At 52.0% G+C, this 27279-nt stretch overlaps 1 protein-coding gene and 1 non-coding gene across 6 annotated transcripts; one reads left to right on the forward strand and one right to left on the reverse strand.

The window, feature by feature from the left end:
• Window positions 1-3223: 3223 nt before the first annotated feature.
• Window positions 3224-24960, forward strand: TOP3B (DNA topoisomerase III beta). Of its 5 annotated transcripts, none has more exons than XM_053206056.1 (18): window positions 3224-3275; window positions 7814-8003; window positions 9173-9304; window positions 10818-10924; window positions 11514-11588; window positions 12983-13179; window positions 13681-13837; window positions 14611-14724; window positions 16212-16302; window positions 17779-17933; window positions 18057-18162; window positions 18894-19040; window positions 19186-19359; window positions 20571-20699; window positions 21472-21621; window positions 22215-22315; window positions 23156-23357; window positions 24397-24960. In XM_053206056.1, the coding sequence occupies exons 2-18, from the start codon at window positions 7934-7936 to the stop codon at window positions 24876-24878; spliced, it is 2589 nt and encodes an 862-aa protein (XP_053062031.1). In that variant the 5' UTR covers window positions 3224-3275; window positions 7814-7933; the 3' UTR covers window positions 24879-24960. The 5 variants fall into 5 exon arrangements, with proteins under 5 accessions (XP_053062031.1, XP_026905404.1, XP_053062032.1 ...); XM_053206057.1 differs by lacking the exon at window positions 3224-3275 and adding an exon at window positions 3497-3520; XM_053206055.1 differs by lacking the exon at window positions 3224-3275 and adding an exon at window positions 4523-5131.
• On the reverse strand, window positions 7495-7567 carry TRNAK-CUU (transfer RNA lysine (anticodon CUU)). Its single transcript has one exon. It is a non-coding gene; the product is annotated as a tRNA-Lys (tRNA).
• Window positions 24961-27279: the final 2319 nt, after the last annotated feature.

A 27279-nucleotide genomic window follows, 5' to 3' on the forward strand; every position in this document is an offset into this window, starting at 1 on the left:
GCTCTGCTGACAGCTCGGAGCCTGGAGACTGCTTCAGATTCTGTCTCCCTCTCTTTCTACCCTTACTTATTGAAGGCAATGTTTTATACCAGAAGAAACTGGAGTCACATATTTAAGATATTCAAGGAAGGAAAACATGAGCAAAGAATTTTAGGTCTAGCCAAACTGACTTCCAAGTACAAAGGTCAGTGTTATCAATATGCCACAGTCAGCCATGAAAGCAGAGATGCGTGTAGAACCGGCATACGTAAGATGTGAGTACTAAAAACACAAAAATGCCAGAATGGACTTAAACCATCTTGGTAACAAGAAACAGTAAAATTTACCCAGCAGGTGTCATGAAAGTGCTGGAGGAGACGAAAGGTTTGTGTCTCACTTGGGGTCTGGAGCTCTGAGCCATGCAGGCTTAACTGAGATGTCATAGGAGTGACAGGAATAACTAGCTTTGTCTCAGCCTGGAGCCCAGCAATAGTCAGGAGAACCATGTGCCCAACTTGGAGCCAGAGTACGAGTCAGGAATCCCAAGGGCTGATTGTTTTTCTTGTAAAGGAGGACTTTGAGGAACTGGCAGCTGCTGGCAGTTTGAGGTATATCCCACAACGTTGCTGCCACTTCCGCTACAGGATATGGTGACCTTGTCTCTCAGGGATCCCAACACTGAGGCCAGCTGAGTCAGCACAGACTGAAGCCTGAAAAGATAAAGAGAATGAGAAGGCAGTGAGAAGCCCCACAGCCAGTGGTTGAGGACTTGGCTTCTGGAACGGAGCTGCTTACTCTTGAAAGCTGGCTCTGCCATTTACATCTGTGTGACCTATTTCTTCATGTGTAAAATAAGGATAATAGTGATATCAATAATTGTTATTAATAATTGTCTTATTAATAGCAATAAGAATGAAATGCACTAATAATAGAAAACTGTCTGGAACAGAATAAGCACTGAGTGGGTGTTAACTATTAACAACATTATTGAAACCGTGGCTCAGCCTGATGTGACCAACAAAGGCAAATGAAAAATGAAAATTTCTTACTGTTTACAGCTCATTGACACATCCTTGAGACAGGCAGAGTGACCTTCTTCTGGGAGCTCAGCTGCCTCGATGGTGACACTTTGCTAAGGGCAAAAGGCAATCTTAGGTTAACATTATCCTGAACCCCAGGATCTTGTAAGTCTACTTTAACATATAAACATTTCTTTAGAGGGGGGCCTGGGTGGCTCAGTTGGTTGAGTGTCCAACTTCAACTCGGGTCATGGTCTCACAGTTTGTGAGTTTGAGCCCCATGTTGGGCTCTGTGCTGACAGCTCAGAGACTGGAGCCTGCTTGGGATTCTGTGTCTCCCTCTCTCTCTCTGTCCCTCCACTGTTTGTGCTCGGTCTCTCTCTCTCTCGAAAATAAAATAAAACATTTAATAATAATAATAATAATAAATAAATAAACCTGAACCAAAAATTCCTTTGGAAACTTCCTTATCTCACCCCCACCCCCAAGATATATGTTGACAATCAAACTCCAAGTTTATGACCCACTGATATACATCTAAAGGGTCTCATGCCTGAGTTTTTACTAAACAGTAATAAATGACCTTTTTCTAACAGCAGCTAACCCCTCAAGGTCCTGGAAAACTTGCTTCCAAAATTCCTTAGAGACTAAACACTATCCCTAACCCCCTCCCAACCTGAAGGTATACAATCAGTCACCAGCCACAACCCCAGGGCAGCACGTTCTGCCCACGGGTCCTGTCCCTGTGCTTTAATAAAATCCCCTTCTTTTGCACGAAAGACGTCTTAAGAATTCTTTCTTGGCCGTCAGCTTGGGACTCCCATCACTCCAAAACCCCATCAAGCCTATAACCAAGGAGAGAGAAGAGAGATCCGGGAATTCTCAGGTATCCCATCCACCACTACCAGGCACCTGTGCAGTAAGGAAGGAAGATCAAAGGGTTCCTCTCTGAATATGGGTCATTTGTCAACCTGAGGGTCCACAGGAAGGCCTGACCTGCAGTTTCCTGGGAGATCTGAGGGAAGGCTGCAAGGCTTTCCAGGCCGAGGGGCGAGGGAGCGGGGGTGGGGGGAAGCAGCTGACTATTCAGCGCCCCCTGCTGGCCTCAGGTCTTACCTCCTGGTGGGCGAATGAACCCAAATTGGATTAAAACAGCAGAGGGGCTCAGGTGTTGCCTCTCTGCCAACTGGCCACATTCCTTAGATCCAATTTTAGTACTGACTGCTATAACAGTATGGAGAACAGACCTTAGGGTGCAGGGTGGAGTCCAGGGAGATGGAGCTTGGATCAGGATGGTGGCAGTGGAAGCTGGGAGGATTGATTGGATCTCAAACATATTTTGAAGACGGGGATGGCAGGATTTTTTGGAAGGGCAACAAGTGAGAAAAAGAGAGAAATCCAGGATGCTTTCAAGGCACTGGGCTTGAGCAAGCAGGAAGATGCCATTTTGGAGATGGAGACCCTGCCAAAGAGTGGGTTTGGAATCAGGAGTTCTCTTTTGAAAATGAATCTCACTGTGCCTTTTAAATTTTGGCACTTCCCAAACTTAATTTGACCATAAAACTTTTCTTTTTCCAGAGCATCTATCAGGACTAGTATTCCAATAAAGGCAGGTTGGGGAAAGTGTCTGCGGGGTGCAAGGGAAATGTGTATATGCTATTATTTAAAAGATATTTTAAAATAAGGTCATGAAAATTATTTTAAGTCTCCCATAATCCTAATGCTTTAACACACAAAAAAACCTGCTTTTATTGCCCAATTCATCTTGCAGATATATTTTACACAGTGCATTCGTTCGTTCCACAAAGGTGCATAGCATCGAAAGAAGCCTGCTATACACACATCTGCAGTTTTAATTATTTTAATTATCAACAGCATATATATTTTCATGCTTATCCGGTTTTCATAATCATTATAACAACTGTCATTTTTGCATCGCAATAGCGGAGAAGAATAAGGTGGAGGATTTTGAGAGGCCTCCGGGAGGGGTCAGGATGGAGGCTTGGGGATACCCCCCCCCAAGGACCGCTGCGAGGAGGGATCTGGGTGGGAGGGTTTGGGGACCCCAACCGACCGCGGCGAGCAAGGGCTGGCTGGAGACCATGCTCCCGGAACGTGGGAGCCACGGAACTCTCGGACGCCAAGGTGCGCGCACCGGAATTCAGACGAAGGTACGCCAGCAGCGGCCGGACCCGGAAGTAAAGGTTGCCGAGTTCCCCGCATCGCCCCCGCCCCGAGCGAAAGCTGAAGCGGGAGCTGAGGCGGAAGCCGCGGCGGGTGAGCGGTGGGTGGCGCGGGGAAGCGGGAAGCGCCGGCCTTTTGGGGGCACGTTTCCCGAATGCTGGCCGGGCGCCCAGGGGTCCCAAGCCCGGGGCTTGGGAGAGGACCTCCTTGCATTCTCGCCGCCTCTTTCCCGCCCCGGAGCTTGCATTGGCGGTTCGGGGAGGTGATGATCGGCCAGCGCTTAGTCCGGTGCCTGCAAGGAATAGGCGCTGCAGTTAATACTCTCGTTCGTCAACCTGGTCCGCGGTTCTTTTAAGTGGGGTCTGTTGTCTGAATCTGTTGTCACGAGTAGGGAAACTGAGGTTCGGGGAGGCCGTGCAGAGGTCGGGGCCAAGTCAGGGCACGCTCCACTCGCCGCTACCTGGGCCCTGGCTCAGTCGTGAGGGCAACCGGGTGTTTCTCTGAGGTGTTGATGGAGATGAGGGAAGGTCCTTTTGTGAACAAAACAGCTAGAATCCGGAGGCACTAATTTCTTACAGGTAAAAAAGAAGACTGTGACCTAATCTTGCCTCTAAAGATTTGTGTTTAAGCACAAAGCCTTAGGGAACAGGACGTGGAGAAGTCAGCCCGACGTGGGCTTGATGGCCACTTAGCCCTGGGTTCCCCAGAGCCTTGGCAAAGGTCACCTGGCACTAGTTTGGATTGTTTTGAACCTCCGTTTAATCATGGTTTAAAAATTACAAAACCAGCTTTGTCAAGCTGTTGCAAGATTAAACAAAGTAGCAGTTTGTAGCAATTGTTTGCCTCCAAAGGAGGAGTCTTCTTTCCCTCTTTTCCTGACTCCATGGGTATTGGGTTAAATTGCTAAGGTGGGAAATCCTAGGGCTCTGCATGCTGTTTGGACCCCTGCGAGGCCTCCACTCCCAAGCCAAGTTCACTTGTTTATAAGACTGACAGAAAGGACCTTATTATGTACAGCGTCTCCCAAAGGACACATACCATTGGTGGTATTGCTGTTGATAGTTGACAGGGTAGTAACAGGCTAACCTGCGTATTTGCTGTCAACACTGCCTTAGCACTTGCTGATCTCCCCTTTTGAAATAAGAGAATGAACTTTAGGCTCAGCTTTACCAGAAAACAAGACCAAACCCGATACACGACATAGGTTACGGAAAGAACCTGGTTCTGGCCATTGATCACAGGCTTTCAGTTCCTACAAGGCTATACAATTTCCCTTTTTAAAAATGTACATTTAAGGTTTTTTAAAAAAGCAAAAACTTAAATGAATAATAATGTTGGTAAAGCAAAAAGGTTAAGATGGTATATGACACAACAATGGCATAATGAAGGTTGCAAACCATTGCTTTCAGCTATTACTGACTTCCCTTTTGAAATCTGAGTGTGCCTTAATGGAAAAATAGGTCCCAAATAATCACAGAAAATTAATCACAGTTAAAACTGGAGAATGCTTTTAAGAGGTGAACCCTGGTGCCATTTAAAAAAAAAAAAAAAAAAAAAAAAAAGGTACCCGGCTGGAAGTAAGGAAGCATGAGTTTCAGCCCCAATTCAAATTTCCCAGGTAACCTTTGGAAAATCCCTTTCTCTGAGTCTTAGTTTGTTCTTCCTTGAGACGGTTGTACCAGATCATCACCAAGGTCCCTTTCCCAGGATTCTATGATTCTGAATCCTTAAAGGAAGTCATATTTTTTCCACAAAGTACTCATGCAGAACTGAAATATAAACTGTTGAACTAGAACGTGTGTTTCTTTAGAGCCACTACTACCAAAGACCAACACGTATTAGTGGGGAGTAACAACTAGTCTGTCCTGTGGACGGGTGACCAGAAATCAGAACAGATGCTGACGGCCCTTTGTGGGCACCATCCAGTTGTCTAGCCATGGATGAATGAGGTAATCCCTTTGAAGATGCTAGGGTAAAACATTTTTCTCTAAAGTGATCTTTTTTTTTTTTTAAGTTTTTATTTATTTATTTATTTTGAGAGAGAGAGCATGAGCAGGGGAGAGGCAAAGACAGAGGGAGAGAGAATCCCAAGCAGGCTCTGTGCTGACAGTGAGATCTCACGAACCATGAGATCATGTGAGCAGAGATCAAGACTCAGATGCTTACCCAACTGAGCCACCCAGGTGCCCTCTCTCTAAAGGGATCTTTAGAGAAGAATCTGTTAATTATTTACTGAAAAGGTATTTAGGATCCTTAGGTGAAGAGGAATAGTAGAAATATGAAACTTCTAGAAACTGACACCATAGGAAAAAAGAACAGTGAGAAGTGCTTGTAATACTCATACAGATTTAAAGTCCGTTTTTAAAACTTAGACATCTAAGGGGCGCCTGGGTGGCTCAGGTGGTTAAGCCTCCAACTTCAGCTCTGGTTATGATCTTGCAATTCGTGAGTTCAGGCCCCGGGTCAGGCTCTGTGCTGACAGCTCAGAGCCTGGAGCCTGCTTTGGATTCTGTGTCCCCCTCTCTCTCTGCCCCTCCCCTGCTTGCATTCTGTCTCTCTCTCTCTCAAAAATAAACATTGAAAATTTTTCAAAAAAACAATAAAACTAAAATTAAAAAATAAATTTCTAAAATTTAGACATCTAAAAGTATTTTTATTATTCACTTTGCAGGTAAAATTATTGTTTCATACATGCAGCCATTTATTCAATCAGTATTTGCTTAGTGTCTACTACTTACTGTTAGAGTAAACAGTAAACATTTTACCTCTAATTTGCTGTGATGGGTGTTGCTGGCCCTCCTACTACAAAGAGCTAATTTCCTCATTATATTAACAGTTCCTAAAAATAAGAAAACAGCAATCCAGCTAGGGTGAAAAAGGATAAAAAATATGAATAGACCATTCACAGGAAAGGAAATCAAATGATTTTAAACGTGAAGAGGTGTGCTTCTGAGCTTCTGAAATCCTTAGGTATCTTTCATACCAAAGTTGTTTTCTTCTAGTATTTTTCTAGTTTCATCTTTTTGCTTAAATTTCTGCTAGATCTAGACTATGTTTTGGTGGAAATTATAAAGTAGAAGTCTAGCTTTAATTTTCCTCCCAGAAGGTGGCTCAGTTGTCTCAGTAGAAGACACGTTTTGGTGTTTTGTTTTTTTTAATACAGTGCCATACTTGTCAATGTCAAGGCCATATCTATAACGATCAAAAAGACTGGGGCACCTAGGTGGCTCAGTCAGTTAAGCATTCGACTCTTGATTTTGGTTCGGGTCATGATCTCACAGTTGGTAAGTTCGAGCCCCACGTTGGGCTCTGAGCTGACAGGATGGAGCCTGCTTGGGATTCTCTCCCTCCCTGCCCCTCCCCTGTGCGCGCATGTGCCCTCTCTCTCTCTCTCTCTCTCTCTCTCAAAATAAGTAAATAAGCTTAAAAAAAGACAGAAAGGGCCCATGTTTCTTTTATTTAGCCAGCAGGTATTAGATGTCCTGTATCAGTCATGGAACTAGCTATTACAGTTGCCAGCAGTGATCTAGACCTCAGGCTGCTCCTGTGCTGGCGGGGAGATGAGGCAGTAACTAACTGTGGCACAGTGCACAGTCCATTGTAATGGACTGGGGACAGCAGGAAATGACTCATACTGTCATGGGTGTTAGAAGAGCTCTTTAGAGTTAGCACTAGAGCCCAGCCGTTACGCAGCCAGGCTGCATTCTCCAGCCTTGGTAGTACATTCCAAGCAAGGGAACAGAGGCTTAAGAATATGTTTTTCTTTAGACACTGGTGTCCAATTTAATTGGCTAAAAGCACGGTCTGCAATGCTAGAGGTTGTGTGGGGCAGGCAGGAAGGTAGATTGGAGCCCATTGCAAGGGGCTATTAAGTTCTGGGGACTGGATTCCCTGGCCAGTGGATCTTAGGCCCAGCGCCCAGCTGTGGACCAGAAAGACCTGAAGAATGTGGCCTGGGCATCTGCATTTTATAAAATGTCCCAGGGCATCCTGATGCTCAGCTGAGGTGGAGGTGCTGCCCTCAGTCCTGAGGAGTAAACAGAACCATGGCCTGGGAGGAGGGCCATCTGCCCTATTCCAGCCCATCAGCCCAGGTCCAAAGGCCCCAAAGCCTTCGTAACATGGATCTGGGGACAAGACAGACCTGAGGTCATGGAGCCATGTCACTGTCTCCCAAAGGAACCTAAATCCCCAAGGTCATCTCTGAGCCAATTCCATTGCCCTGATTTGTTCAGTGTCTTCAAGTTTCCCTAACTTCTTTTTCTTACCTCAGGTTTCTTTTTGCTTATTTATTTGTTTTTTAATTAAACTATGCCCAACACGGGGCTCGAACTCATGACCTTGAGATCAAGAGTCCCATGCTCTACCAACTGAGCCAGCCAGGCACCCCTGTGTTTTGGTTGTTGTTGTTGTTGTTGTTTTTAAGTAGGTTTTGTGCCCAGTGCAGAGCCCAACGACCTTGACTTATGACCCTGAGATCAAGACCTGAGCTGAGACCAAGAGTCAGGCACTTGACCGACTGAGCCACCCAGGCACCCCTGTTTTTTGTCTTTTAAAGTGAATTTCCTTCTTAGGGGTATAGATTCCATTAGAAGCATTATTATTTTCTACGTGTCTTTTCTTCTCTTCAGGAGTCAGCGCTGACAGCAGTGTTGAGCCAAAAAGAAGAGCAGAGCAATTTCTGAACTTCATTGCCATCTCTCTGAAACTGGAGTGGGAAGGGCCAAAGCCCTTGGCAGCTTTAAGACAAGATGAGGACCGTGCTCATGGTTGCAGAAAAGCCATCCTTGGCCCAGTCTATTGCTAAAATCCTCTCTCGAGGTAGGAAAGACCAACGCGGTGGGGGTGGGGGGGTTTGGAATCTATGAGCGTGGTCATTTCTTTCTTTTTCCAGCTCTCTGGAGTTGACTTGGTTCAAGATAGCAAGTGCTAACGAGGCACCTTGGTATCAGTCACTGGGGGATGCATTTACTGCCGCACCCGGTATGAGCCAGGGCTGGGACTCCAAAAAGGTACAGGCACACTTCACAGTATAACACCAGGCAGGCTGCTGTCAAAGTACCGTGCCTCTCATGTTGTTGGTCATAAACAGCAACCAGCCCTGGTAACTTACCCAGAAAGAGAATTCATCGGAAGGAAGAAGACAGAGCCAAGACCCCACCCTAGTCTAAATTTGACCCCAGTCTGAGACCCCAGTCTAAGTCTGAGGCCATGCCGTGGACATCGTCACCACAGGACCCTTGCCACTGGACCCTCAACCCATGACTGCTACAGCTGCAGCCTGTGTGCTTATGTCACTCAAGAGTAGCCACTAGGCTGACCCTTGGCTGCGGTCCTCCTGAGACACCAGGACACTAAGAAAGGGAACATGTGTTCCTTACCCTAACTCTGGCCACTGGGATAGTTGGTGGGGTGCTACTTCCCCTCCCATCTCTGAATTCCCTCCAGAAAGGAAGGGTGTTTGCATGCTGGGTACCCAGAAATGGCAGATGTCCACCATGACCTCCCCTTGGCTAGGACAGTGGGCTAGCATCCCTCCAGAAGGGAGGGGAGAGCTGAGACATGCCCACTTCCCAGAGGCTAAGAAAGGTCAGCCAAGGGGCTGTCCGGGGGGAGCATGAGAATATCGTGGAATTTGATAATGAGGTCCCTGGATACCTTTGAGTAAAGTTTGAAAGAAATGAGGCTGAAATGCAGAGAAAGGGCCCAAGAGTGTCTGCTCTTAAGAGTGTTCAGAGAGGGTGCTCCTGGCCTTCAGAGACACAGGGCTCTGCATTGAGAGCACACCATACTGGTTGGTCAGCAGTGGTGTTTTCCGTGAGATCCATGACCTCTCAGCACTCCATTACCCACAGTGGCCCAGAGAACATCATCACTGACCAGTCTGGGGAAGGGGTACTCTGGCCCTCCGAGAGGCAACACCAGGGCCTGGGGCCTCCACAGCAGTTGTGGCTTGCTGGAGCAGCCGTCACTGCACTTCTGCCCTGTAGGAAACATGTCCTCACGCAAAGGGCTGAACGGAACATGCTCAGTGCACGAGTACACAGGGACTTTCGCTGGCCAGCCCGTCCGCTTCAAGATGACATCTGTCTGTGGTCATGTGATGACCTTGGATTTCCTGGGTAAGCCCCCCATGCCCCTGCTCACCCTCCACCCTGCTAAGGGAAGCCCTGCGAAGTGCTCCCCTGGGTCTTTTTGGAGCCAGGGGAGGGCTCCAGGCAAGGAGTTTGTGCAGAACCTGTGAGTCCTAAGGCCAGCAGATTGTGGAGGGTTGACACAGGGTCTCTGCGTGACATGCCCAGAACCCTGGCTTTGGAGCTCAGTGCCCCTGGGTCCCCATCCCAGAGGCACCCCTTAGTCACTGCACGCCCTGTGCTCCTTCCTGTGCTTCCTGGAGGCAGAGAATGCCCACCTTAGGGGGCCTGGCCTCTGCAGGCATTTGGGAGGTGGTTCCTGCTGAGTGTGACTATTGTCCAGTGGTCATTCAGTGGCTGTCATTGTCATCCTTGTATCATTGTTGTGTCACCTTGGAAGAGCCAGCATTAGTACCCAACAGAGCTAGGTGCAGGGCCCTGTGGTTGACAAAGAGTCGGCTGGGACTGGGGCTTCTACAAGTTTCTGTTCCACAGATGTGAAGTGGGTCTTACAACAGTGCCATCCACTTCCCAGGATTGTTTGAGGACTAAGTGTGACAGTGAAGGTAAAGAGCTTAGCACACAGCAAGGTCTCCTTCCTATTGCTCAGTGACAACAATGACATCAATTCAGTTGTGTTGCCAAGCATTTGGACTGAGTTTTATCACAGCTGGCAGTTGGGGAGCTAGGATTTAAACTTGACTTGAGGCACCTGGGTGGCTCAGTCAGTTAAGCGTCTGACCGGCTCAGGTCTTGATCTGTGGTTCATGAGTTTGAGCCACACATCAGGCTCTGTGCTGACACCTCAGAGCCTGGAGCCTGCTTGAGATTCTCCCTCTCGCTCGCTCTCTCTCTCTCTCTCTCTCTCTGACCCTCCCCTGCTCATACTCTGTCTCTTTCTCAAAAGTAAATAAAAACATATAAAAAAAATTTTAACTTGACTCTATCTGACCCTATTCTCCCAGGCTACACAAAATGGAGACTAAAAGAAAGCTGGAGGGCTAAGCATGCAAGCACTGAGCCCTGAATAGAGAAGTAGGTGGATGTACCAGATAAGAGGCCCAAAAGATTGACTCCCTACAGGTATCACCTGAGCACCTGTCAGTGCCAGGTAGGGGGAGAGTTACAAAAATTCAGGCTGGAAGAGAAGACAGAGGTATGAGTGGTATAGTTCAGTGGTCTGGCAAAGTGAGCCAGCCCAGGAATGGCACTTCCAGCCACAGGGCCTGTGCTGAAGTGAGGTTGGAGCAGCAGCAGCCTGGCCCAGTGGTGGCTCCTGTGGGTGGCCAAGGTGTGGTGTCACCTCAGCAGCCTAGGGGAACGAAGGCCCAGCGCTGCCTCCAATTGTGGGATTGCCCCGGGTAAAGTGTTCTCCAAGCCTCCTTTTCCCTGTTTTTGAGGCGAGACCACCACCATCCTCCTGAGGTTATGACGATTGGAGAGGTCAAGCCCTGTAAGCCAGGAAGTGTGATTCAGATGTCACTGTGGCTGTGGTTTGTAGGAAAGTACAACAAGTGGGACAAGGTGGACCCTGCAGAGCTGTTCAGCCAAGCCCCAACAGAGAAGAAGGAAGCTAACCCCAAGCTGAACATGGTGAAGTTCCTGCAGGTGTGTGGGGCGTGCAAGAGCACAGGCACCCCGGGGTGGGGGGAGGGGTCCACCCCTGCACTGCAGAAGGCCTCCTGAATCCTTCCCCCTTTTTTGCACCTGGCGGCCTTTGCTGGATGCCTGGGCTGGCCTTGCAACCCTTTCTGAGAGCGCCCCCTGCTGGCCCTCCTGGACAGCCCTGTCACTCAGCCCTGGGGAGGAGAAATTCTGTTTTTTAGATTGTTTGGCACTGGTGGTGGTTTTTCTAATTTTAAAACAAATGCATACACATGGAAAATATTAAAAAGTAGAAGGAAGAACAAATCATTTATGATCCCACTAAGACAACCACTATTAACATTGAGTCTTATTGCAGCCCTTTTTCTGTGCAGCATTGCATTAATGACTTTTTGTGCCCAAAAAACTAAGTTCTAAGCTAAGTTCTATCAGTGGCTAAGGCAGCCTAAGTGCAGCCAGCTCCTCTGCTCATCCTGGGTCCCACTCGGCACTGGCCCTCCTACTTGGGGCTCAGGGGCCAGGCAGGAGCACCATGGGTGGGCATTGAAGGGCTGGGCTGTGGAGGTGCCAGTCGCTGTGTGCTATGTGGCAGGTGGAAGGCAAAGGCTGCGACTACATCGTGCTGTGGCTGGACTGTGACAAGGAAGGGGAGAACATCTGCTTTGAGGTAAGAGGAGTGCCCACTGAGGTCCTCACTGCCAACCTTCCCACCGACCTCACTTGCAGTCATCCCGTTCTGGGGCTGCAGTGGGGAATCAGCCATGTTGCCTTAGAAATAGCCTTTTTTCCTCCTCTATTTTGAAAATTCCATAGACACTTTCAAATGCATGGACTCTACCAAGGGTGAAGGAGTGTTACTTCCCTTGCTGGGGCTCACTGTGAGAGCAAACAGAAAGGGCAGAATTTTCTGGGTGGATGGGAGTTTCCCAATCAAGCTGCCTCAAGGAGAGGGTTGGTTTCCAGCATCCTGGCCACTGGGCACCTTTCAGGGACCTTTGGCCAAGGCTGGTTGACACTCAGCAACATTCCTCACTCCTTTTCTCACCTCCAGCCTTCACTGTCCTCTCCCCACCCAAGATACCCTCCCACCTCCTGTCTCCACCCTCCCTGCAGGGAAGCAGGTGCCTGCCTCATCTATGGCTGTGGTGCCCCCACGCTGGTCCTGGCTGGAGGTGTCCCCTAGTGAGGCTCACCCTCCTGCCTCTGTGTCCCCAGCTCTCACCTGGTGCCTGGCACACCCTGGGGCTCAGGAAATGCTTCCCGCATGGCAGAGGGTGCTCAGGGCACCCCAAGTTCCAGCGCAGCACCCTCAGGAAACACGCTATGTCCCTTCCCAGACACTCCTCTCCTGGCCCCTCCCCTGCAGGGCTGCTCCTCCCCTGGGGGGGCCTTTGCATCGAGGAGTGGAAGCTCACCAGGCTCTCTCCCCTCAGAAACAAAGGCACCTCTTCCCTGTAAAGAAGCTGCATGGCCAGGCTCCAGTGTGACTCCCCTCCCACAGCACAGCCTTCTTAGTGAGTCTGGCTCCAAGCCCCCGCTGTGCTTTAGCCCTAAGAGGGCCACCGCCCCCACCCCGCCACTCTTAAGCCCCATACCATGGGGGTCCCCTGCGCCCTTACCCCTCCTGTCGTTTGCCTTTTCCACCTCATCTCTGTTTTCCTTCCCTGGCTTTTCTCCAGTCTCTCAAAAGTTCCACCTACCCCTCCTGGCACTCTGCCCTCTAGAAAGAAGGGAAGTGGCTCAAGTGGGATAGACTTGGTGACTGAGCTCCCTTGCACCCATGGCAATAGCATTTGCTGGTTGGGCGGGGATGAGAGCAGAGGATGAGAGAAAGGGTGGTAGTAAAAAGGGGGATGTTTGAACAGATTTGTCAGTGGGTGGAAGAGCAGCCATGTAGCAGGAGTTCTGTGGAAAGACTGAGACTTCTGGACCGGGAAGGAGACAGAGGAGGGTCTGGCAGGAGTCACACACATTGAGGGTCAGCCCCAGGCCTCACAGGCAAAATGTGGAGCAGGAGGTAAAGACCTCAGTGGTGGGTTACAGCTGGGCTGCCTCCCCCAGGTACTGGATGCCGTGCTGCCCATCATGAATCCAACCCACGGTGGCGAAAAGACGGTGTTCCGGGCCAGATTCAGCTCCATCACGGACACGGACATCTGCGCCGCCATGGCCCGCCTGGGCGAGCCCGACCATAACGAGGCGCTGTCAGTGGATGCCCGGCAGGAGCTGGACCTGCGCATCGGCTGCGCGTTCACCAGGTGCTGGCTGCCCTCCCTTTAGCCAGAGCCCCTGTCTTTCTGGTCCCTGTTTGCCACCCCAGGACCTGGTTAGCACTAGGCCAACATCCACATTCTAAAACCCCTGAAGAACTGTCTGTCTAGCTGATGAGACCACACAGGCCACTACTTGATAAGCAGAGTGTTTGTCTACACTGTGTGGGTCTTCAGGAGAGGGTGGAGGGGATAGAATATAGTAGAAGGGCTTCCCAGACCTGGGATGGGTGGAACCTCTGCTCTTCTCTTTTGCGTTTTGTGTCACGTGTGCACACACATGATTCTTCTCTGCCTGCACACACCCTTCCCAGCCCCCATGCTGAGCATGACCTCACCCTGTCCCCTGTCTTCTGAGCAGGGAAGCCACCTTGGTCCCCTCCCTGCACTCACTAGTAGCCCCATGCTGGATTCACATGGGTGGTTAACAATGGTGTCTGGAGTGAATACATAACCGGAATATCTTTCTCTGCCCCCTCCTCCTTATAGGTTTCAGACTAAATACTTCCAGGGAAAATATGGCAATCTAGACAGCTCCCTTATCTCCTTTGGACCATGTCAAACCCCTACCCTGGGCTTCTGTGTGGAGAGACACGATAAAATCCAGTCCTTCAAACCAGAGACCTACTGGGTGCTACAGGCCAAGGTTTGATTTCCTTTCCCTATGCACACTGGGTCTTTCCAGGTTTGGGCTGTGGACTCTGAGAGTTTTCCATCATCATCATAGCCATGCAAGGGCCTGAGGCCAAGGGCACAGAGGAGAGAGGCCAGAGAGTGGTCTGCGGGGTGTCCAGGGAAGACACCCCAGCCTTCATAGAGAGGCAGGATAAGGTTAGGCCTGGATGCATTGAATTTGGGTAAGCAGGAATGAACTCCACTTTGGCAGTGTGGGGCAGGGTCACCCCTAGGGCCATCAGCTGTGATGGTCAGGTCCAAGGACTGGACTGAGGGCTATAGGCCACTGACTTTCAAATTTTTTAAAGTCTTAGAACCCTTTCTCCAAATAAAATTCTCCATGTGAGCTTCTTATAAGGTTTAAAACATAATACAGAGCTGGTCTGGTTGACGTAGGACTAGGGGCCCATGGACCAACTGCACCTAGTGGGCAGGGATGGCATTCAAGGCAGAGTTTCTAACACTCCTTAAGGACACAGCCTTGACTTTCGGCTCCCCTCCCACCTGCCTGGTCTCGGGGCAGAAGCCTGGAGTCAGAGCAGTCTTCCCTTGGGATGGGGCTGGGTCTCAGCCTACATATCTGTACACCTGCACACCTGTACAGGTATGACTGTGAGACCTTAGGGCTGGGATCATTTTGCTCCAGGCAAGGACCAGCTTCATCTCTCTTGATTTTCACTCCTGGCAGTGGGCTTACCTGGATTTTTTCTCTCTTGTTTTGTCCTTTTATACTTTTTCCTCCAGGTTAATGCCGATAAAGACAGATCTCTTCTTTTGGACTGGGACCGAGTGCGAGTGTTTGACCGGGAAATCGCACAGATGTTTTTAAACATGACAAAGCTGGAGAAGGAAGCCCAGGTGGGCCTGCCCCTCCCACATCTGTCACGTTCGCTCTGGCTGGGAGTAGACCTTGGAAGCCTCTGGCCGGAAGAGTAGCTTGTGGCCTAGGGTCCCATCTTTCTGTCCCTCTTTGAAACACAGACATCTTTTGGAAAGAAGAAAGGTTACAGAACTGCTTGCAGTAACCAGTGTGCCACATACCTACCCTGTTCCGGGCACCGCCCCATGCCCATGACCTGCCAGGCCCCACAGGCATTATCCCCTTTTGTCAGGATTCCATTTCACACAGGTGTCCCCTTTCTGTGATCTCTAAATGCTAACAACTCTGGAGGGACCTGTGTGCACATCAGTGAACCTGCCCAAGGTCACACAGCTAACATGGGATCCCAACCTCAGTCAGCCTTCATGGCCTTTATGGTGCTGTGTTTCCTACTCAGGGTTTTTATGAATTTGAGGGACATGTGCTTGACCTTTAGGAAAAGGGTGACACCACCTGGCAAGGGGCTGCCTACCTGGGATGGAGGTAGTTCTGCCACCATTACAGAGGTCCACAGCAGTAACAGCTACCAGAGTCATGGAGGCACAGCCTGGCCTCCTTCAATCACCTTCTCTTGCCCTTTTCCAGCCTTCCTTGGGTGCTCTCTGCTCACCCATGCAGTTGACTCAGGCTTCTAGAACTTCCTCCAAAGCTGCCTCATGCTTTTATCCTTGACCATGTTCCTCAAGAGACTCACTGCCATCATCTCCAGATCTCGACCCTAGTGATCCCAAGCCTCCACTGAAGCATGTACCCATTTTGTCCCAAATTAACCCCCCCACATTGGCCTGTCTGGAATTCAGAAGGCACTGCCTTGGCCATGTCTCCATGGGATTGGGAGAGACGAGGCATTGGAGTTGAGTTTGGATTGTTTTTGTCCCAGGCAAGACAGAGTCCTCTTTTCTAACAACTGTTCTGCCCAGAGTTGGAAGCTGCCTAGTATTTTATCTAAACTGCCTCACATTTATAAACATTTCAAATGGTCACCAACATTTGAAAGTCACAAGATTTCGCATGAAAGTCCTGATTTGCAGCTTTTGCTGATGAACTGGAAGATGTAGCAATACTGGTAGGCCCTGGTGGAAGCACTCAGGTGCAGTGAGGGCAGCTGACTGCCCCTGAGACGGGCCTGCACTCCGTGGTCTGCTCCAGCCCTCACCTGCCATCCCCATGGCCTGGCTGCCACTGGCTCCCGTAGGAGTTTGAATTTGCAGCCCTTTCTCTTGGCTCTTCCCCGTTTCTCCAAGTTTTCTCTTTCCCTAGAAAGTTCTCTTGGAAAGAATTTTCTTTCTTTTTCCCTTCCTTGGCCTAAATAAATATTCAAGTCTTGAGACCACTGTGATAAGTGAAATTGAGAAGCAGGGAGACCAAATGAACGAAACCAGACCCTTTGCCCATACCTCCTGATTCTCTATTATGGCCTCTTTTCCCCACTACCCCAAATCCCGGAATCTGTTCTGTCTTCTAGGTGGAGGCCACAAGCCGGAAAGAGAAGGCCAAGCAGAGGCCCCTTGCCCTGAACACTGTGGAGATGCTGCGAGTAGCTAGCTCTTCTCTGGGTACGTAGGGGCATTCCTCTAAAGCCCCCGAAGGGCTTGGAGCAGGCATGCGGTGAGCCATTCAGCCCTGGTGCAATGCCTGGGCTTCCAGGGTGATGCTGACTCTCACGCTCCCTTCATGCGCACTTGTGCTGAGTGCCCCCTCCCCCTCCTCCCCCCCCCCACACCCCCACTGTGTGCACCTGTGCTGAGTGCCTCATGCTCACCTATGTCAAGCCACAGCTCACCTGCAGTGTCATTCGAGGCTTAGTGGGAATCTATGCCTCATGCGGATTTCATTTCCAGAGTGGAAATAAGTAATAACAAACTGACAAACACGAGAGAGGATTCCATTTTGGAAGATTATCGGTTAATATGCAACAGCCCCTTTGGACTTATGTGGGGAAAATAGACCATATTATTGAACATCCATGCAGCTGCTGCCAGGGCCAAACACATGGCAGGCCATGGTCAGAGACCACCTATAGGGCAGGCCTGTGTGTCACTGGCACAGTGGAGTCCCCTCAGAGGCATTAGACGATGGAATTCCAGCCCTGGACCCAAACTCTGGTCCAGTGTCAGCTTGTCTACTTTCTTTCTTGTCCTGGAGCCTTGGTTTTCTCACAAGAAAACAGCAGCCATTGTGACCATCTCTCAGGGCTGATTGTTCTAAAAGGATTAAATTATTGTAATGGTGTATTGTAACAGCAACAGTGGTAATGACTGCCACTACCCAAGAGAGATGTCCTGACTTTAGCACCCCAGAGTAGCTTCCCTAGTGTAGGGAGAGAGGCCAGGGGTGGGAGGTTAATGCCCCAGGGGCAGGGGCCTGTGTGACCTGTGTTGATGTAATATCTCTGAGCCTTGTTGCCCCAGGAGGAAGAAGGGGTTTTGACTGGAAAGTTGGCTGTCTCTGACAGCTGTTGGCCTCAAGGCACTGGTGCCTCTGCAGCCTGGGGAAACCTTGGCCAGTGTCCTCAGAACAGCACCTTCAGGGATCCTCGGAGGGCAGTGATGACATTGAGTGGCTAATAGCTGAGTGGCAGCCTCTGCTGCCCTCCCTCAGTAGTCCTGGAGTGCCACGAGGACAGAAACACCCACGGAGCTCAGAACAGGGGGTGTGTGCTAATTCTGCAGTCATAGTGGGACATCAGCAGATGCTGAGGCACAGTTGCACTCCATGGCCAGAATGTGAGAGAGCAGCACTTTGCAGGCCACATTTAATCAGCATAGCCACTAGTGTTATGAGGGTGACACTGTGGAGCATCCCTGTCCTGGGCCCACCTTTACAGGTTCAGGACCTCGGCCTCAGGTAAAGCTGTATGGGCACAGTGGCCTGGCCAGCAGCTCTGTGCTCTAGCTGTGCCCACTCAGAACCACCTCCACCTGCCAGGAGGCCCTGGCCGCCTTTGATGGGGAGGCTGAGTGCCCAGGCCCATTAGCAGGGACCTGGCCATCCCCAACATTCTGGCCCACTGAGCCTCCCATCCCTCACAGGCATGGGGCCACAACATGCCATGCAGACTGCCGAGCGGCTCTACACGCAAGGCTACATCAGCTACCCGCGGACTGAGACCACCCACTACCCTGAGAACTTTGACCTGAAGGGCCCTCTGCGGCAGCAGGCCAACCACCCCTACTGGGCCGACACGGTGAGCAGAGCCACCGCACACCCTTGTTCCCAGGCACTTTGGCCAAACCCAGAACTGGTTCTGGCTCCTCCCTGTAGGAAGTTAGCTATGCCCAGACTCACTGCTTTGTTTTTTCTCCCTCAGGTGAAGCGGTTGTTAACAGAAGGTATCAACCACCCACGGAAAGGCCATGATGCTGGTGACCATCCCCCCATTACCCCCATGAGGTCTGCCACAGAGGCTGAATTAGGTATCAGTCACTCCCCCCAACACTCACACACTCACTCAAACACACACACCAAGTTTCTGGGTGGGAAGCTATAGTCATGTGGCACCTTAGGACAGTGTCGGGCCCCGTTGGCAGTGTGGGGGCTCCCTCCCCCACCTGCCCCCAGCTGTGGCACAGAGGGTCACCTGAAGGTTGTGTTCTGTTACCATGGGGCAAGACAGAAGAGAAGTGGTGGCAGAAGGTGTGGGGTGGTATGCCTGAGTGCAGGTGCAGGTGGCTGCTCGTAGGAGGCAGGAGGGTGAGGCAGATGGGCAAGGAGGGGACAGGACGGGACCAAGACAGGGAGTGCTGGGGCCCAACCACTGGGTGTGCCTCCTGCTTCCCACCCGACCAAGGCAGTGTGGGGGCCTGTGTACTGGGAGGAGGCAGGGAAAGGGAGAACCGTGCAGGTAGAGACAGGAGCCACTGTGCAAGCCACCCAAGCTTGCAGTCACCAACTAAGAACATACCAGGCCCTGAAGAGCAGTCCCACCTGGAAGCAGAGGTCGGAGCTGTAACTGTGTAGGAACCACCACAGCACAGGATACTCACTTTCCCTTCCTGCACACTTCCTACTCCTCTCTCCAGCTTCAGTGCAGGCCAGCCCTGCCATTCTGTGCTGATGGCCAGGGCCCTGCCGCCTGAATGAGAGTGCTGGGGGGTCTTTAGAGCCAGAGCTTCTGGACAGTAACCAACTTCCTTGCCTGCTGCAGGCAGTGAGGCGTGGCGGCTCTATGAGTACATCACCAGACATTTCATTGCCACAGTTAGCTACGACTGCAAGTACCTCCAGAGCACCATTTCCTTCCGTATTGGTCCTGAGCACTTCACCTGCACAGGGAAGACCGTCATCTCTCCAGGTAAAACTGCAGGGCCAGACTGGCTCCTCCCTCACCTCCACAGACAGACGGAACATTCTCCATTGAACCTGGGGAGGGAGGCCCAGGGTCTTGGGCCTGGGCTGCCTGGGACGGGACCCTAAGTGGTAGCACCCTCTCCCTCCAGGCTTCACGGAGATCATGCCCTGGCAGAGTGTGCCTCTGGAGGAGAGCCTGCCCACCTGCCAGAGGGGCGACACTTTTGCTGTGAGTGAAATAAAGATGCTGGAGAAGCAGACGAACCCACCCGACTACCTGACAGAGGCCGAGCTCATCACACTCATGGAGAAGCACGGCATTGGTGGGTGCACCCACCCTCCTGCCCACCCAGGACCCGGGCCTGAGGGTTTCCATCCCAGGAGCAGGTCCAGACCTGCTCAGTGACTCTTCCGTGCCCAGCACCTAGTAACTGCAGCCCAGGGTGTGGCCAGCTCCCCAGGCAATGTTCACTCTAATGGGAACTGCCTGTTGTTTGATGTGCTGCACCAGCTGACCCAGCTCTGGAGGGCCAGAACAATCCAGGGTGCTGTGCCTGAGTCTTGTTCTGTCACTAACAGTTGTGACAGGTGACTGTCAGGGAACGTCTCACCTGGGTTTGGTGACAGTGGTGTGTGGGTGCTGCTCCCCCAGCATCCTCTGTCCTTCCCCATTGACAAGACATTCATGGCTCCCTGCAGCCACATACCGGACAGCAGCCCAGATCCCATAACCAAAATGAGCCCGTGAAAAGGGCTCCTGTAACCTTCTGAACAAGACAGCAGCCCTGGGCAGCCCTGTTAACCGGGAGCCCCCAGGGCTGTGTGAAAAGGAACTGGCAAGGGCTGCCGCTCCGGCAGTGGCAAGAATGCAGTGGGCACAGCGGGGAGCGTGCTGGGGCTCAGATCCTAATCCCAGCATTGTCCTTCCAGTGCGGTACCTCAATGGCCTCCATAGCCTCTAAGCACCATCTGAGGAGGCTCCTCAGCACCGGGGAGCAGTAAAGGCAGCATCTGGCAGCGCCAGGTGACCCTGAAGTCTCTAGGGGAGGTGCCATCCTGGAAACTAATCACAAGGGACCTGGGAGCTGGAAAGTGGGCAGTTCTGAGCAGGTTTCAGAGGGGACGATTTGGCAGCGAGCATGGGAGTTCCTCTGTGTTCAGGGGTCTTGAGCCCTGTTTCTAGAAGGGGTAGATGTCTCAGAATTGAGGCAGGGAGAGGTCAAGGAGGTCGCATTTACCAAATGTGAGGGGCAGGCAGACTGAGCTCCCATGACCTTGGCAGAGTTCCTTAACCTCCATGAGCTTCTGTTGTTTGTAGAGGGGAATTAAGCGCCCGGCGCTGGAAGGGCCATTTTTGGATTCACAAGACCATTCTCAAAACACATGGTGTGGTGTCCAGCACAGTGCTAGCCAAAAACAGAGGTGAGGGGGCTGAGAACCAGGGTCCCCATGGTGAGTGGGAGCAAAGGTGGAGCCTATGGTCTGATGGGGAGCCTGCTATGGAACACTTGGTATGTGTTGCTATGTGTTTCAGGGACAGACGCCAGCATCCCTGTGCACATCAACAACATCTGCCAGCGCAACTACGTCACTGTGGAGAGCGGGCGCCGACTCAAACCCACCAACCTTGGCATCGTCCTGGTGCATGGCTACTACAAGATTGGTGAGTCCGTGGGGCACCTGGGTGGCTCAGTCAGTTGAGTGTCAGACTTCAGCCCAGGTCATGATCTCATGGTTCCCATGTCGGACTCTATGCTGACAGCTCAGAGCCTGGAGCCTGCTTCTTCTCTCTGCCCCTACCGTGCTTATACTCTTACTCTCTCTCTCTCTCTCTCTCTCTCTCTCTCTCTCTCTCTCTCTCAAAAATGAATAAACATTCAAAAAACTTTTAAAAAAGAAAAGAGATTGATGAGTCTGGCTGGCTTTTGCTCCCTGACTTTGGCCTGGGCTGTAGCTCTGCATTCATCAGCCTCCAGCCTCTGACAGGCCATGGCCCTGTGGCAGGTCAACTCCCACTGGAACAGTGCTACATTGTCACCCCCCACCCCCTACCTGGCCCCGGACGTGCTCCAGCAGGGTCTCTGTGTGGTGGATGGATGAATGGACAAGTGCAAAGGATCCAAGAGAGGAGGCTCGAGGGGCTTTTCCCCACAGACCAGCTCTGGATGGGGTCTGGGTCTTCCTTGCAGAGCTCTTTGCTCTGTCCCAGAGAGGTTCCAAGGGTCTTAGGGGAGATGGCAGGGCACAGACCTGGCCTGAGGACTTCCAGGAACTGTGACACAGTCTTGGAGACAGGATGCCCCTGGCCACTCGACACTGGATTTTCCGGGTAGGAGATCAGGAAAGGCGTGGGCCACAGGACTGCAGCCTGAGCTGGTGGGGGCAGCCACAGCTCCCCAGTGCGAATGCTCACAGCAGCACTCCCCTACTTGCAGATGCAGAGCTGGTGCTCCCCACCATCCGAAGTGCAGTCGAGAAGCAGCTGAACCTGATCGCCCAGGGCAAAGCTGACTACCGCCAAGTCCTGGGCCACACCCTGGATGTCTTCAAGAGGAAGTTCCACTACTTCGTGGACTCCATCGCCGGTGAGCCCACCTCTTCCCTACGCCTGTGCCAGAGGCCCCTGGGCCAGGGCTGCCCCAGCCGTGTGGGCTCCGGGGCTCCTTTGGGAGGACAGGGCAATAACATCTCATTGCTGGACCATCGTTGGGGTTAAAGAGCGGGCTTTTTTTTAAATAGTATTTTTTAATAAGTTGTGTTTTAATAAGATATTTTTTAATAAGTTATTTTTGAGAGAGAAAGCACGAGCAGGGGAGGGGCAGAGAGACAGGGAGAAAGAATCCTAAGCTGGTTCCACATTGTCAGCGCAGAGCCCGACGCAGGGCTCAAAACCACAAACTATTGAGATCATGACCTGAGCTGAAACCAAGAGCTGGACACTTAACCGAGTGAGTCACTCAGTTGACCCAAGAGCACACATCTTAACACCACACACGAGGCACCCAGCTCATGTGAGACATGAGGCCGCAGCCCTGCTGTTCCTGTTACCCTAGCACCCTCAGGGATAGAGACGCATTTACTCAGATGCTTGCTGTGGCCTCCCCCTCCGTGCACGTGTCTGAGGCAGGCTGCCGGAGGCTAGGAGGATGTGACTCTTCCCTGCGCTGCTTGCTTTCAGGCATGGACGAACTGATGGAGGTGTCTTTTTCACCCCTGGCGGCCACGGGCAAGCCCCTCTCCCGCTGTGGGAAGTGCCACCGGTTCATGAAGTACATTCAGGTAAATGAGGGTGAAGGGCTATGACCACCCCATCTGGCCTACAGCACCCTTGTGTACAGACCTGGGCAAGTCCTGTCACCTCTGTAGACCTCTGCCTTATCCTTAGTCATAAAGAAATCATTGTTCTGGCTGCCACACAAGAATGAGAGGCCTACTGCAGCCTTGCCAATAGACACCCAGTTTCCCCTTGACCCCAGGAACATGTGAGCTGTGGGGGCTCTTAAACACATTGTCCATTTTTTCCTAACAACACATTATTTGCTATCCTGGGCATTAATACACATGCAGGGGTTCTAGAACTACCTTTCTCCATGCCTGGAGCAGGTGTCCTGAGACTCATGGCTATGGGTCCTTGCCTGAGAGGTCCTTGCCTGGCAACATGCTACACATTATGCATTATGTATTGTGTTACATGTTATAAGTTACACATTATATGCATATTCCGTGTGTTACACATTACGCATTGTGTGTTATGGGTTACATATTATGTATTACATATTGCACATATATTACTACGTATGTCTCTGTTGTGTACATAAGTATACATATGTATTATGTGTTATACATACATAATACATAAGTAATATGTAAACATAATGTATTCTACGTGTGTGACATACGTAACACATTATGTATTTTGTATACACGTTAGATTTTCTGTGTGTATCATATATTATGTACTACATACACATTACAGTGCTGCATATTCTGTCTTATGTATCATGTTATATACATTATATACTACATGTCACCTGTTACTTCTGTATTAGGAGAGTGAGGGCAGGCCAGAGAGCAGGGTGGCCTCAGTGACCCTGAGCATCTTCCCTGGTGTTTCTGCAGGCCAAGCCCAGCCGCCTGCACTGCTCCCACTGCGACGAGACCTACACCCTCCCCCAGAATGGCACCATCAAGCTCTACAAGGAGCTCCGGTGCCCACTAGATGACTTCGAGCTGGTCCTGTGGTCCTCAGGCTCTAGGGGCAAGAGCTACCCACTGTGCCCCTATTGCGCCAATCACCCGCCCTTCCGAGACATGAAGAAAGGTGAGTGCCCCGTCTCTTGGCCTCAATCGCTCCCTCCCAAGACAGGCTGCCCCGTCCCCCCTGGGTGTCTGTGGTGCCTGTCCAGCCCCTGCCCTGCCCCCACGCTATGGCTGGACTCACCGGCTCAGGTACAGGAGACCTGAGGTGTACTTGGGCACTGCTGAGGCGGAGCCAGCCAGTCTGCCACTCTCTGTCCCGGTCATAATTGAGAGGGCAACTGTAATCCACTCACTCGGGATCTGGGCAGTAGGCATGCCGTGCCCTCTCCTGGGCTAGGTTGAGTTGAGTGATGCAGCAGGTTGGGGGGCCCCACCTGGCAAGGGGTGCACCCTCAGTCAGCGTCTACCTCCGTTCTCTATCCTCACAGTCATTACTGGGGAAAGGAGACACATGTGCATGGGTAGGGGTGGGTAGTGGGAGGCACCAACAGCACTGAGCCAAGAGTCTAGAGGAGGTACAGGGCCCAGCGTGTTCACCCCATGCTACAGACAGGAATGAGGTACAGCAAGAGGCATCTACCCACGTTCATCAAGGGGTCTAGGGAACCCTCAGGGGTCTCAATTCACCCTTCCTGACTCAAGCCTCACCTGTGAGGCAGGGACAGCCTGCATTTGGGCTACTAGGGTTACTGAGGCCCTTCCCTGCCCTCCAGCATCTTTCAGGGCAGCCAGTGGCTCCGTGTGACCCAGCAGCACAGGAGCCACATGGAGCTGATGGGAATTGGCTGTGGAAGCAAAGTGAAGAGGGGGAATGGACCTGGCTGGAGGCCACCAGGAAGGCCTTCTGGAAATGATGGGGGGAGGGGGAGTGACACTCACAGGTTGAGGAGGTTTTAGATAAGCAGAGAGGCAGGGGCAAGGGCAGTGGGGGAATCCAGACCAAGGGTGATCAAGGAACACTTTTTGCTGGGACGACAGATCTGGACCATGAGGCCCTAGGGGAAGACCCTCTGGGAGGTGGCAGCAGGGGGGGTTGGGGGGGGGGGACACAGCACAGGGTGGGGGTTGGTGTGCATCATGGGCTGCCCCCTCCCCACCAGGCATGGGCTGCAACGAGTGCACACACCCCACCTGCCAGCACTCGCTTAGCATGCTGGGCATCGGCCAGTGCGTGGAATGCGAGAGCGGTGTGCTGGTGCTGGACCCCACCTCAGGCCCCAAGTGGAAGGTGGCCTGCAACAAGTGCAATGTGGTGGCGCACTGCTTCGAGAACGCCTACCGCGTGCGGGTGTCCGCCGACACCTGCAGCACCTGTGAGGCTGCCCTGCTGGCTGTGGACTTCAACAAGGCCAAGTCCCCGCTCCCAGGCGACGAGACACAGCACACGGGCTGCGTCTTCTGCGACCCCATCTTCCAAGAGCTAGTGGAGCTGAAGCACGCGGCCTCCTGCCACCCCATGCACCGTGGCGGGCCAGGAAGGAGGCAGGGCCGGGGGCGGGCCCGGGGCCGTCGGCCCACAGTGAAGCCCAGTGCCAGGCGGCCAAAGGACAAGATGTCAGCCCTGGCTGCCTACTTTGTATGACAGCCCCGCCATCCCTTGCCAGGCTCACACAGTTGCCCTTGGGGCCACAGAAATCATTAAAACGTATTTTGCCTTCTCCAGAGCAAGCAGCTCAGGAGCTTTCCCTGGTATCAGAGGGTTATGGCGTCCTCACTGCGCTTCCTGGTCTCCCCGCCCCTCCTCTCCCTTCTGCACACACCACGGTGGTGCCTGTAGGGAGGCCACCAAGTGTGGAAAGGGGGATCAAGCTCAGTCTGAGGCTCACGTCATAATTCAGTATGTGTAACAGACAGCAAGGTAGCACAAGTAGGTAGCGTCCCTGATGTCTGCAAGGAAGAAAGGAAGGCACCAACTGCCTGTTATCCCAGGCAGGTGTCATAGGAGGAAGGCCTGGTGGAGGAGACAGGGCTGAAAGAAGTCCTCACTGGACCTTGGCCTTCCCTGCAGCCCATTTTTTGGGGTCACACGGTGACTCTGAGCAGGTCTGTGTGTGGTGTATGCAACCCTGGCAGCCTCCCAGGGCCTCTTCCAATTCCTGTTCTCAAGCCTTTACTGTCTCAAACAGAGGCAGGCCAGTCACTTCCCAGGGTGAACTGCAGGGAGCCCCACTGAAGCCATCTGCGTGATTTAATGTTTATTTATGTTTGACAGAGAGACAGAGCATGAGCGGGGGAGGGGCAGAGAGAGAGGGAGACACAGAATCCAAAGCAGGCTCCAGGCTCTGAGCTGTCAGCACAGAGCCCAATGCGGGGGTTCAAACTCACAGACAGCAAGATCATGACCTGAGCCGAAGTCGGACACTCAACCGACTGAGCCACCTAGGCGCCCCCATCTGCGTGATTTAGAAAATAATCCATAAACCAAACAGCCCTGTGGGCTGCCCTCCGCCTGATGTCCTTCCCGTGCCCCATCACCACCACCCCAGTCCCCACAGAGGAGCACTCACATTAGGCAACCACATGTTGAATATGCCACTCCTGCCCATGCTCCACAACGTGGGAGCTCGGAAAAATAGCTTTCCAAGCTGTGTGGTGGAACACCTTCATGAAGGGCGGGTCAGAACTATTTTGCACATTGTCTATCTGGGTACTAGATTCACAGTTCACACTAGAATATAACAAGGCTCTGAGCAGAGCTTCCGTGAATACACCTGTGACTTCACCCAGCATTCCAAGCAAATGCTGCACCCTCCAGCCTCCCTCTTTGGGGAGATCCCAAAGAGCCACTCCTCGTGTCCCTGGAACACTGGGAAACCACTCAAGAAGTTCAAAGAGAATAGGCAGTGACATGGTGACACATCATCATCCGGAAGGCTGCCCCTGGAGGCAGGTTCCCAGGAAGGTGTAGTACGGCTGCTGGGATAGTGTCACAGGGAAAGAGGTGCTTCCAGAATGCTGGTGTTCCTCCTCCCTCCCCTCTTGCTGTGGCCAGATTCTGGGGCACTCACAAGGCCACATCTGCTAGTGGATAGTGTCCCTGGCACAGGGCTCTGACTGCTCTGCCACCTTGTCAATAGTGAGTGGACCCAGGGCCTTCTCTGTGGGAAGGTGACCCAACTCCCTTCTGCTCTAGGAGCCGCCCCCCCCCCCACACACACACACAAGCAGCCCAGGTAGATGGCCAGAGGGACTTAGAGGGACAGAAACTGTACCTTCGGCTTTAAGCCCAAACCACCTGTTCCTTCCTTACTAGAATTCTGCACTAAGGTTTCAGCCCCAAACAGGGCTAATCATAAAAGGTTCATTCATTTTTCTCTGCAATTGTCCCTTGTGTATGAATCTCCTTGGCATTCGAAACTGGAGTCTGCCTTCTGGGTCTCTTCATCTCATGCCAACCAACAGCATCCAACCCTCCTGCTACTTCCAAGGTGGCTGCAGGAGCGAGGAGGACAGGAAGAGATGAGGCCCACTCCGTCCAGAACAGCCTAATGTGCTCCTTGAGACAGCACCTCCTGCCCTTGAGGTCAGGGAGGTGGCTGACCTGCTTCAGTGGCTTCAGGCTGACCTGCTCTGGGGCTGCAGGGGGCAGAACTCCTGTAGACCAGGCCTTTGTGCATGGCTCACAGAAGCAGGGCCTGGTTTTCTGGCTGAATTGGTTAGACACAGACCATTGCCCTTGACAACACCCATTCCTGTCACTTTGAGACCAGTACATATTGTCATGAGGTGCGCCATGAGCATTTGCTCAGTTGAGTGTGGCATCCCTTCCAGGGCTGCTAGACAGGAGAAGGCACCACAGACTTGCAGATGTGAACCCACTCCCCCTCTACCCTCCATCGTCAGTCAGGCCCTCAAAGACCTGAAGATACCAGCAACCAAGGGAGCTCTGAGAGCCCCCTTTGAGAAAGCAGCACTGCTGGAAATAGGAAGCCAAGTGGGGGTCCCTAGGCAGTCAGGGGTAAGGGTTTGTAACTTCTTTCCAA

Source organism: Acinonyx jubatus, chromosome D3 (assembly GCF_027475565.1).
Source record: "Acinonyx jubatus isolate Ajub_Pintada_27869175 chromosome D3, VMU_Ajub_asm_v1.0, whole genome shotgun sequence".
NCBI lineage: Eukaryota > Metazoa > Chordata > Mammalia > Carnivora > Felidae > Acinonyx > Acinonyx jubatus.

Bases quoted from the DNA above. Each gene is read 5' to 3' on its own strand.
- TOP3B (XM_053206056.1), top strand. From the start codon at position 7,934: ATGAGGACCGTGCTCATGGTTGCAGAAAAGCCATCCTTGGCCCAGTCT. The intron at 9,305-10,817 runs GTAAGCCCCCCA...TGTGGTTTGTAG, and splicing joins GATGACCTTGGATTTCCTGG to GAAAGTACAACAAGTGGGAC. The intron at 19,360-20,570 runs GTGGGTGCACCC...TATGTGTTTCAG, and splicing joins CATGGAGAAGCACGGCATTG to GGACAGACGCCAGCATCCCT.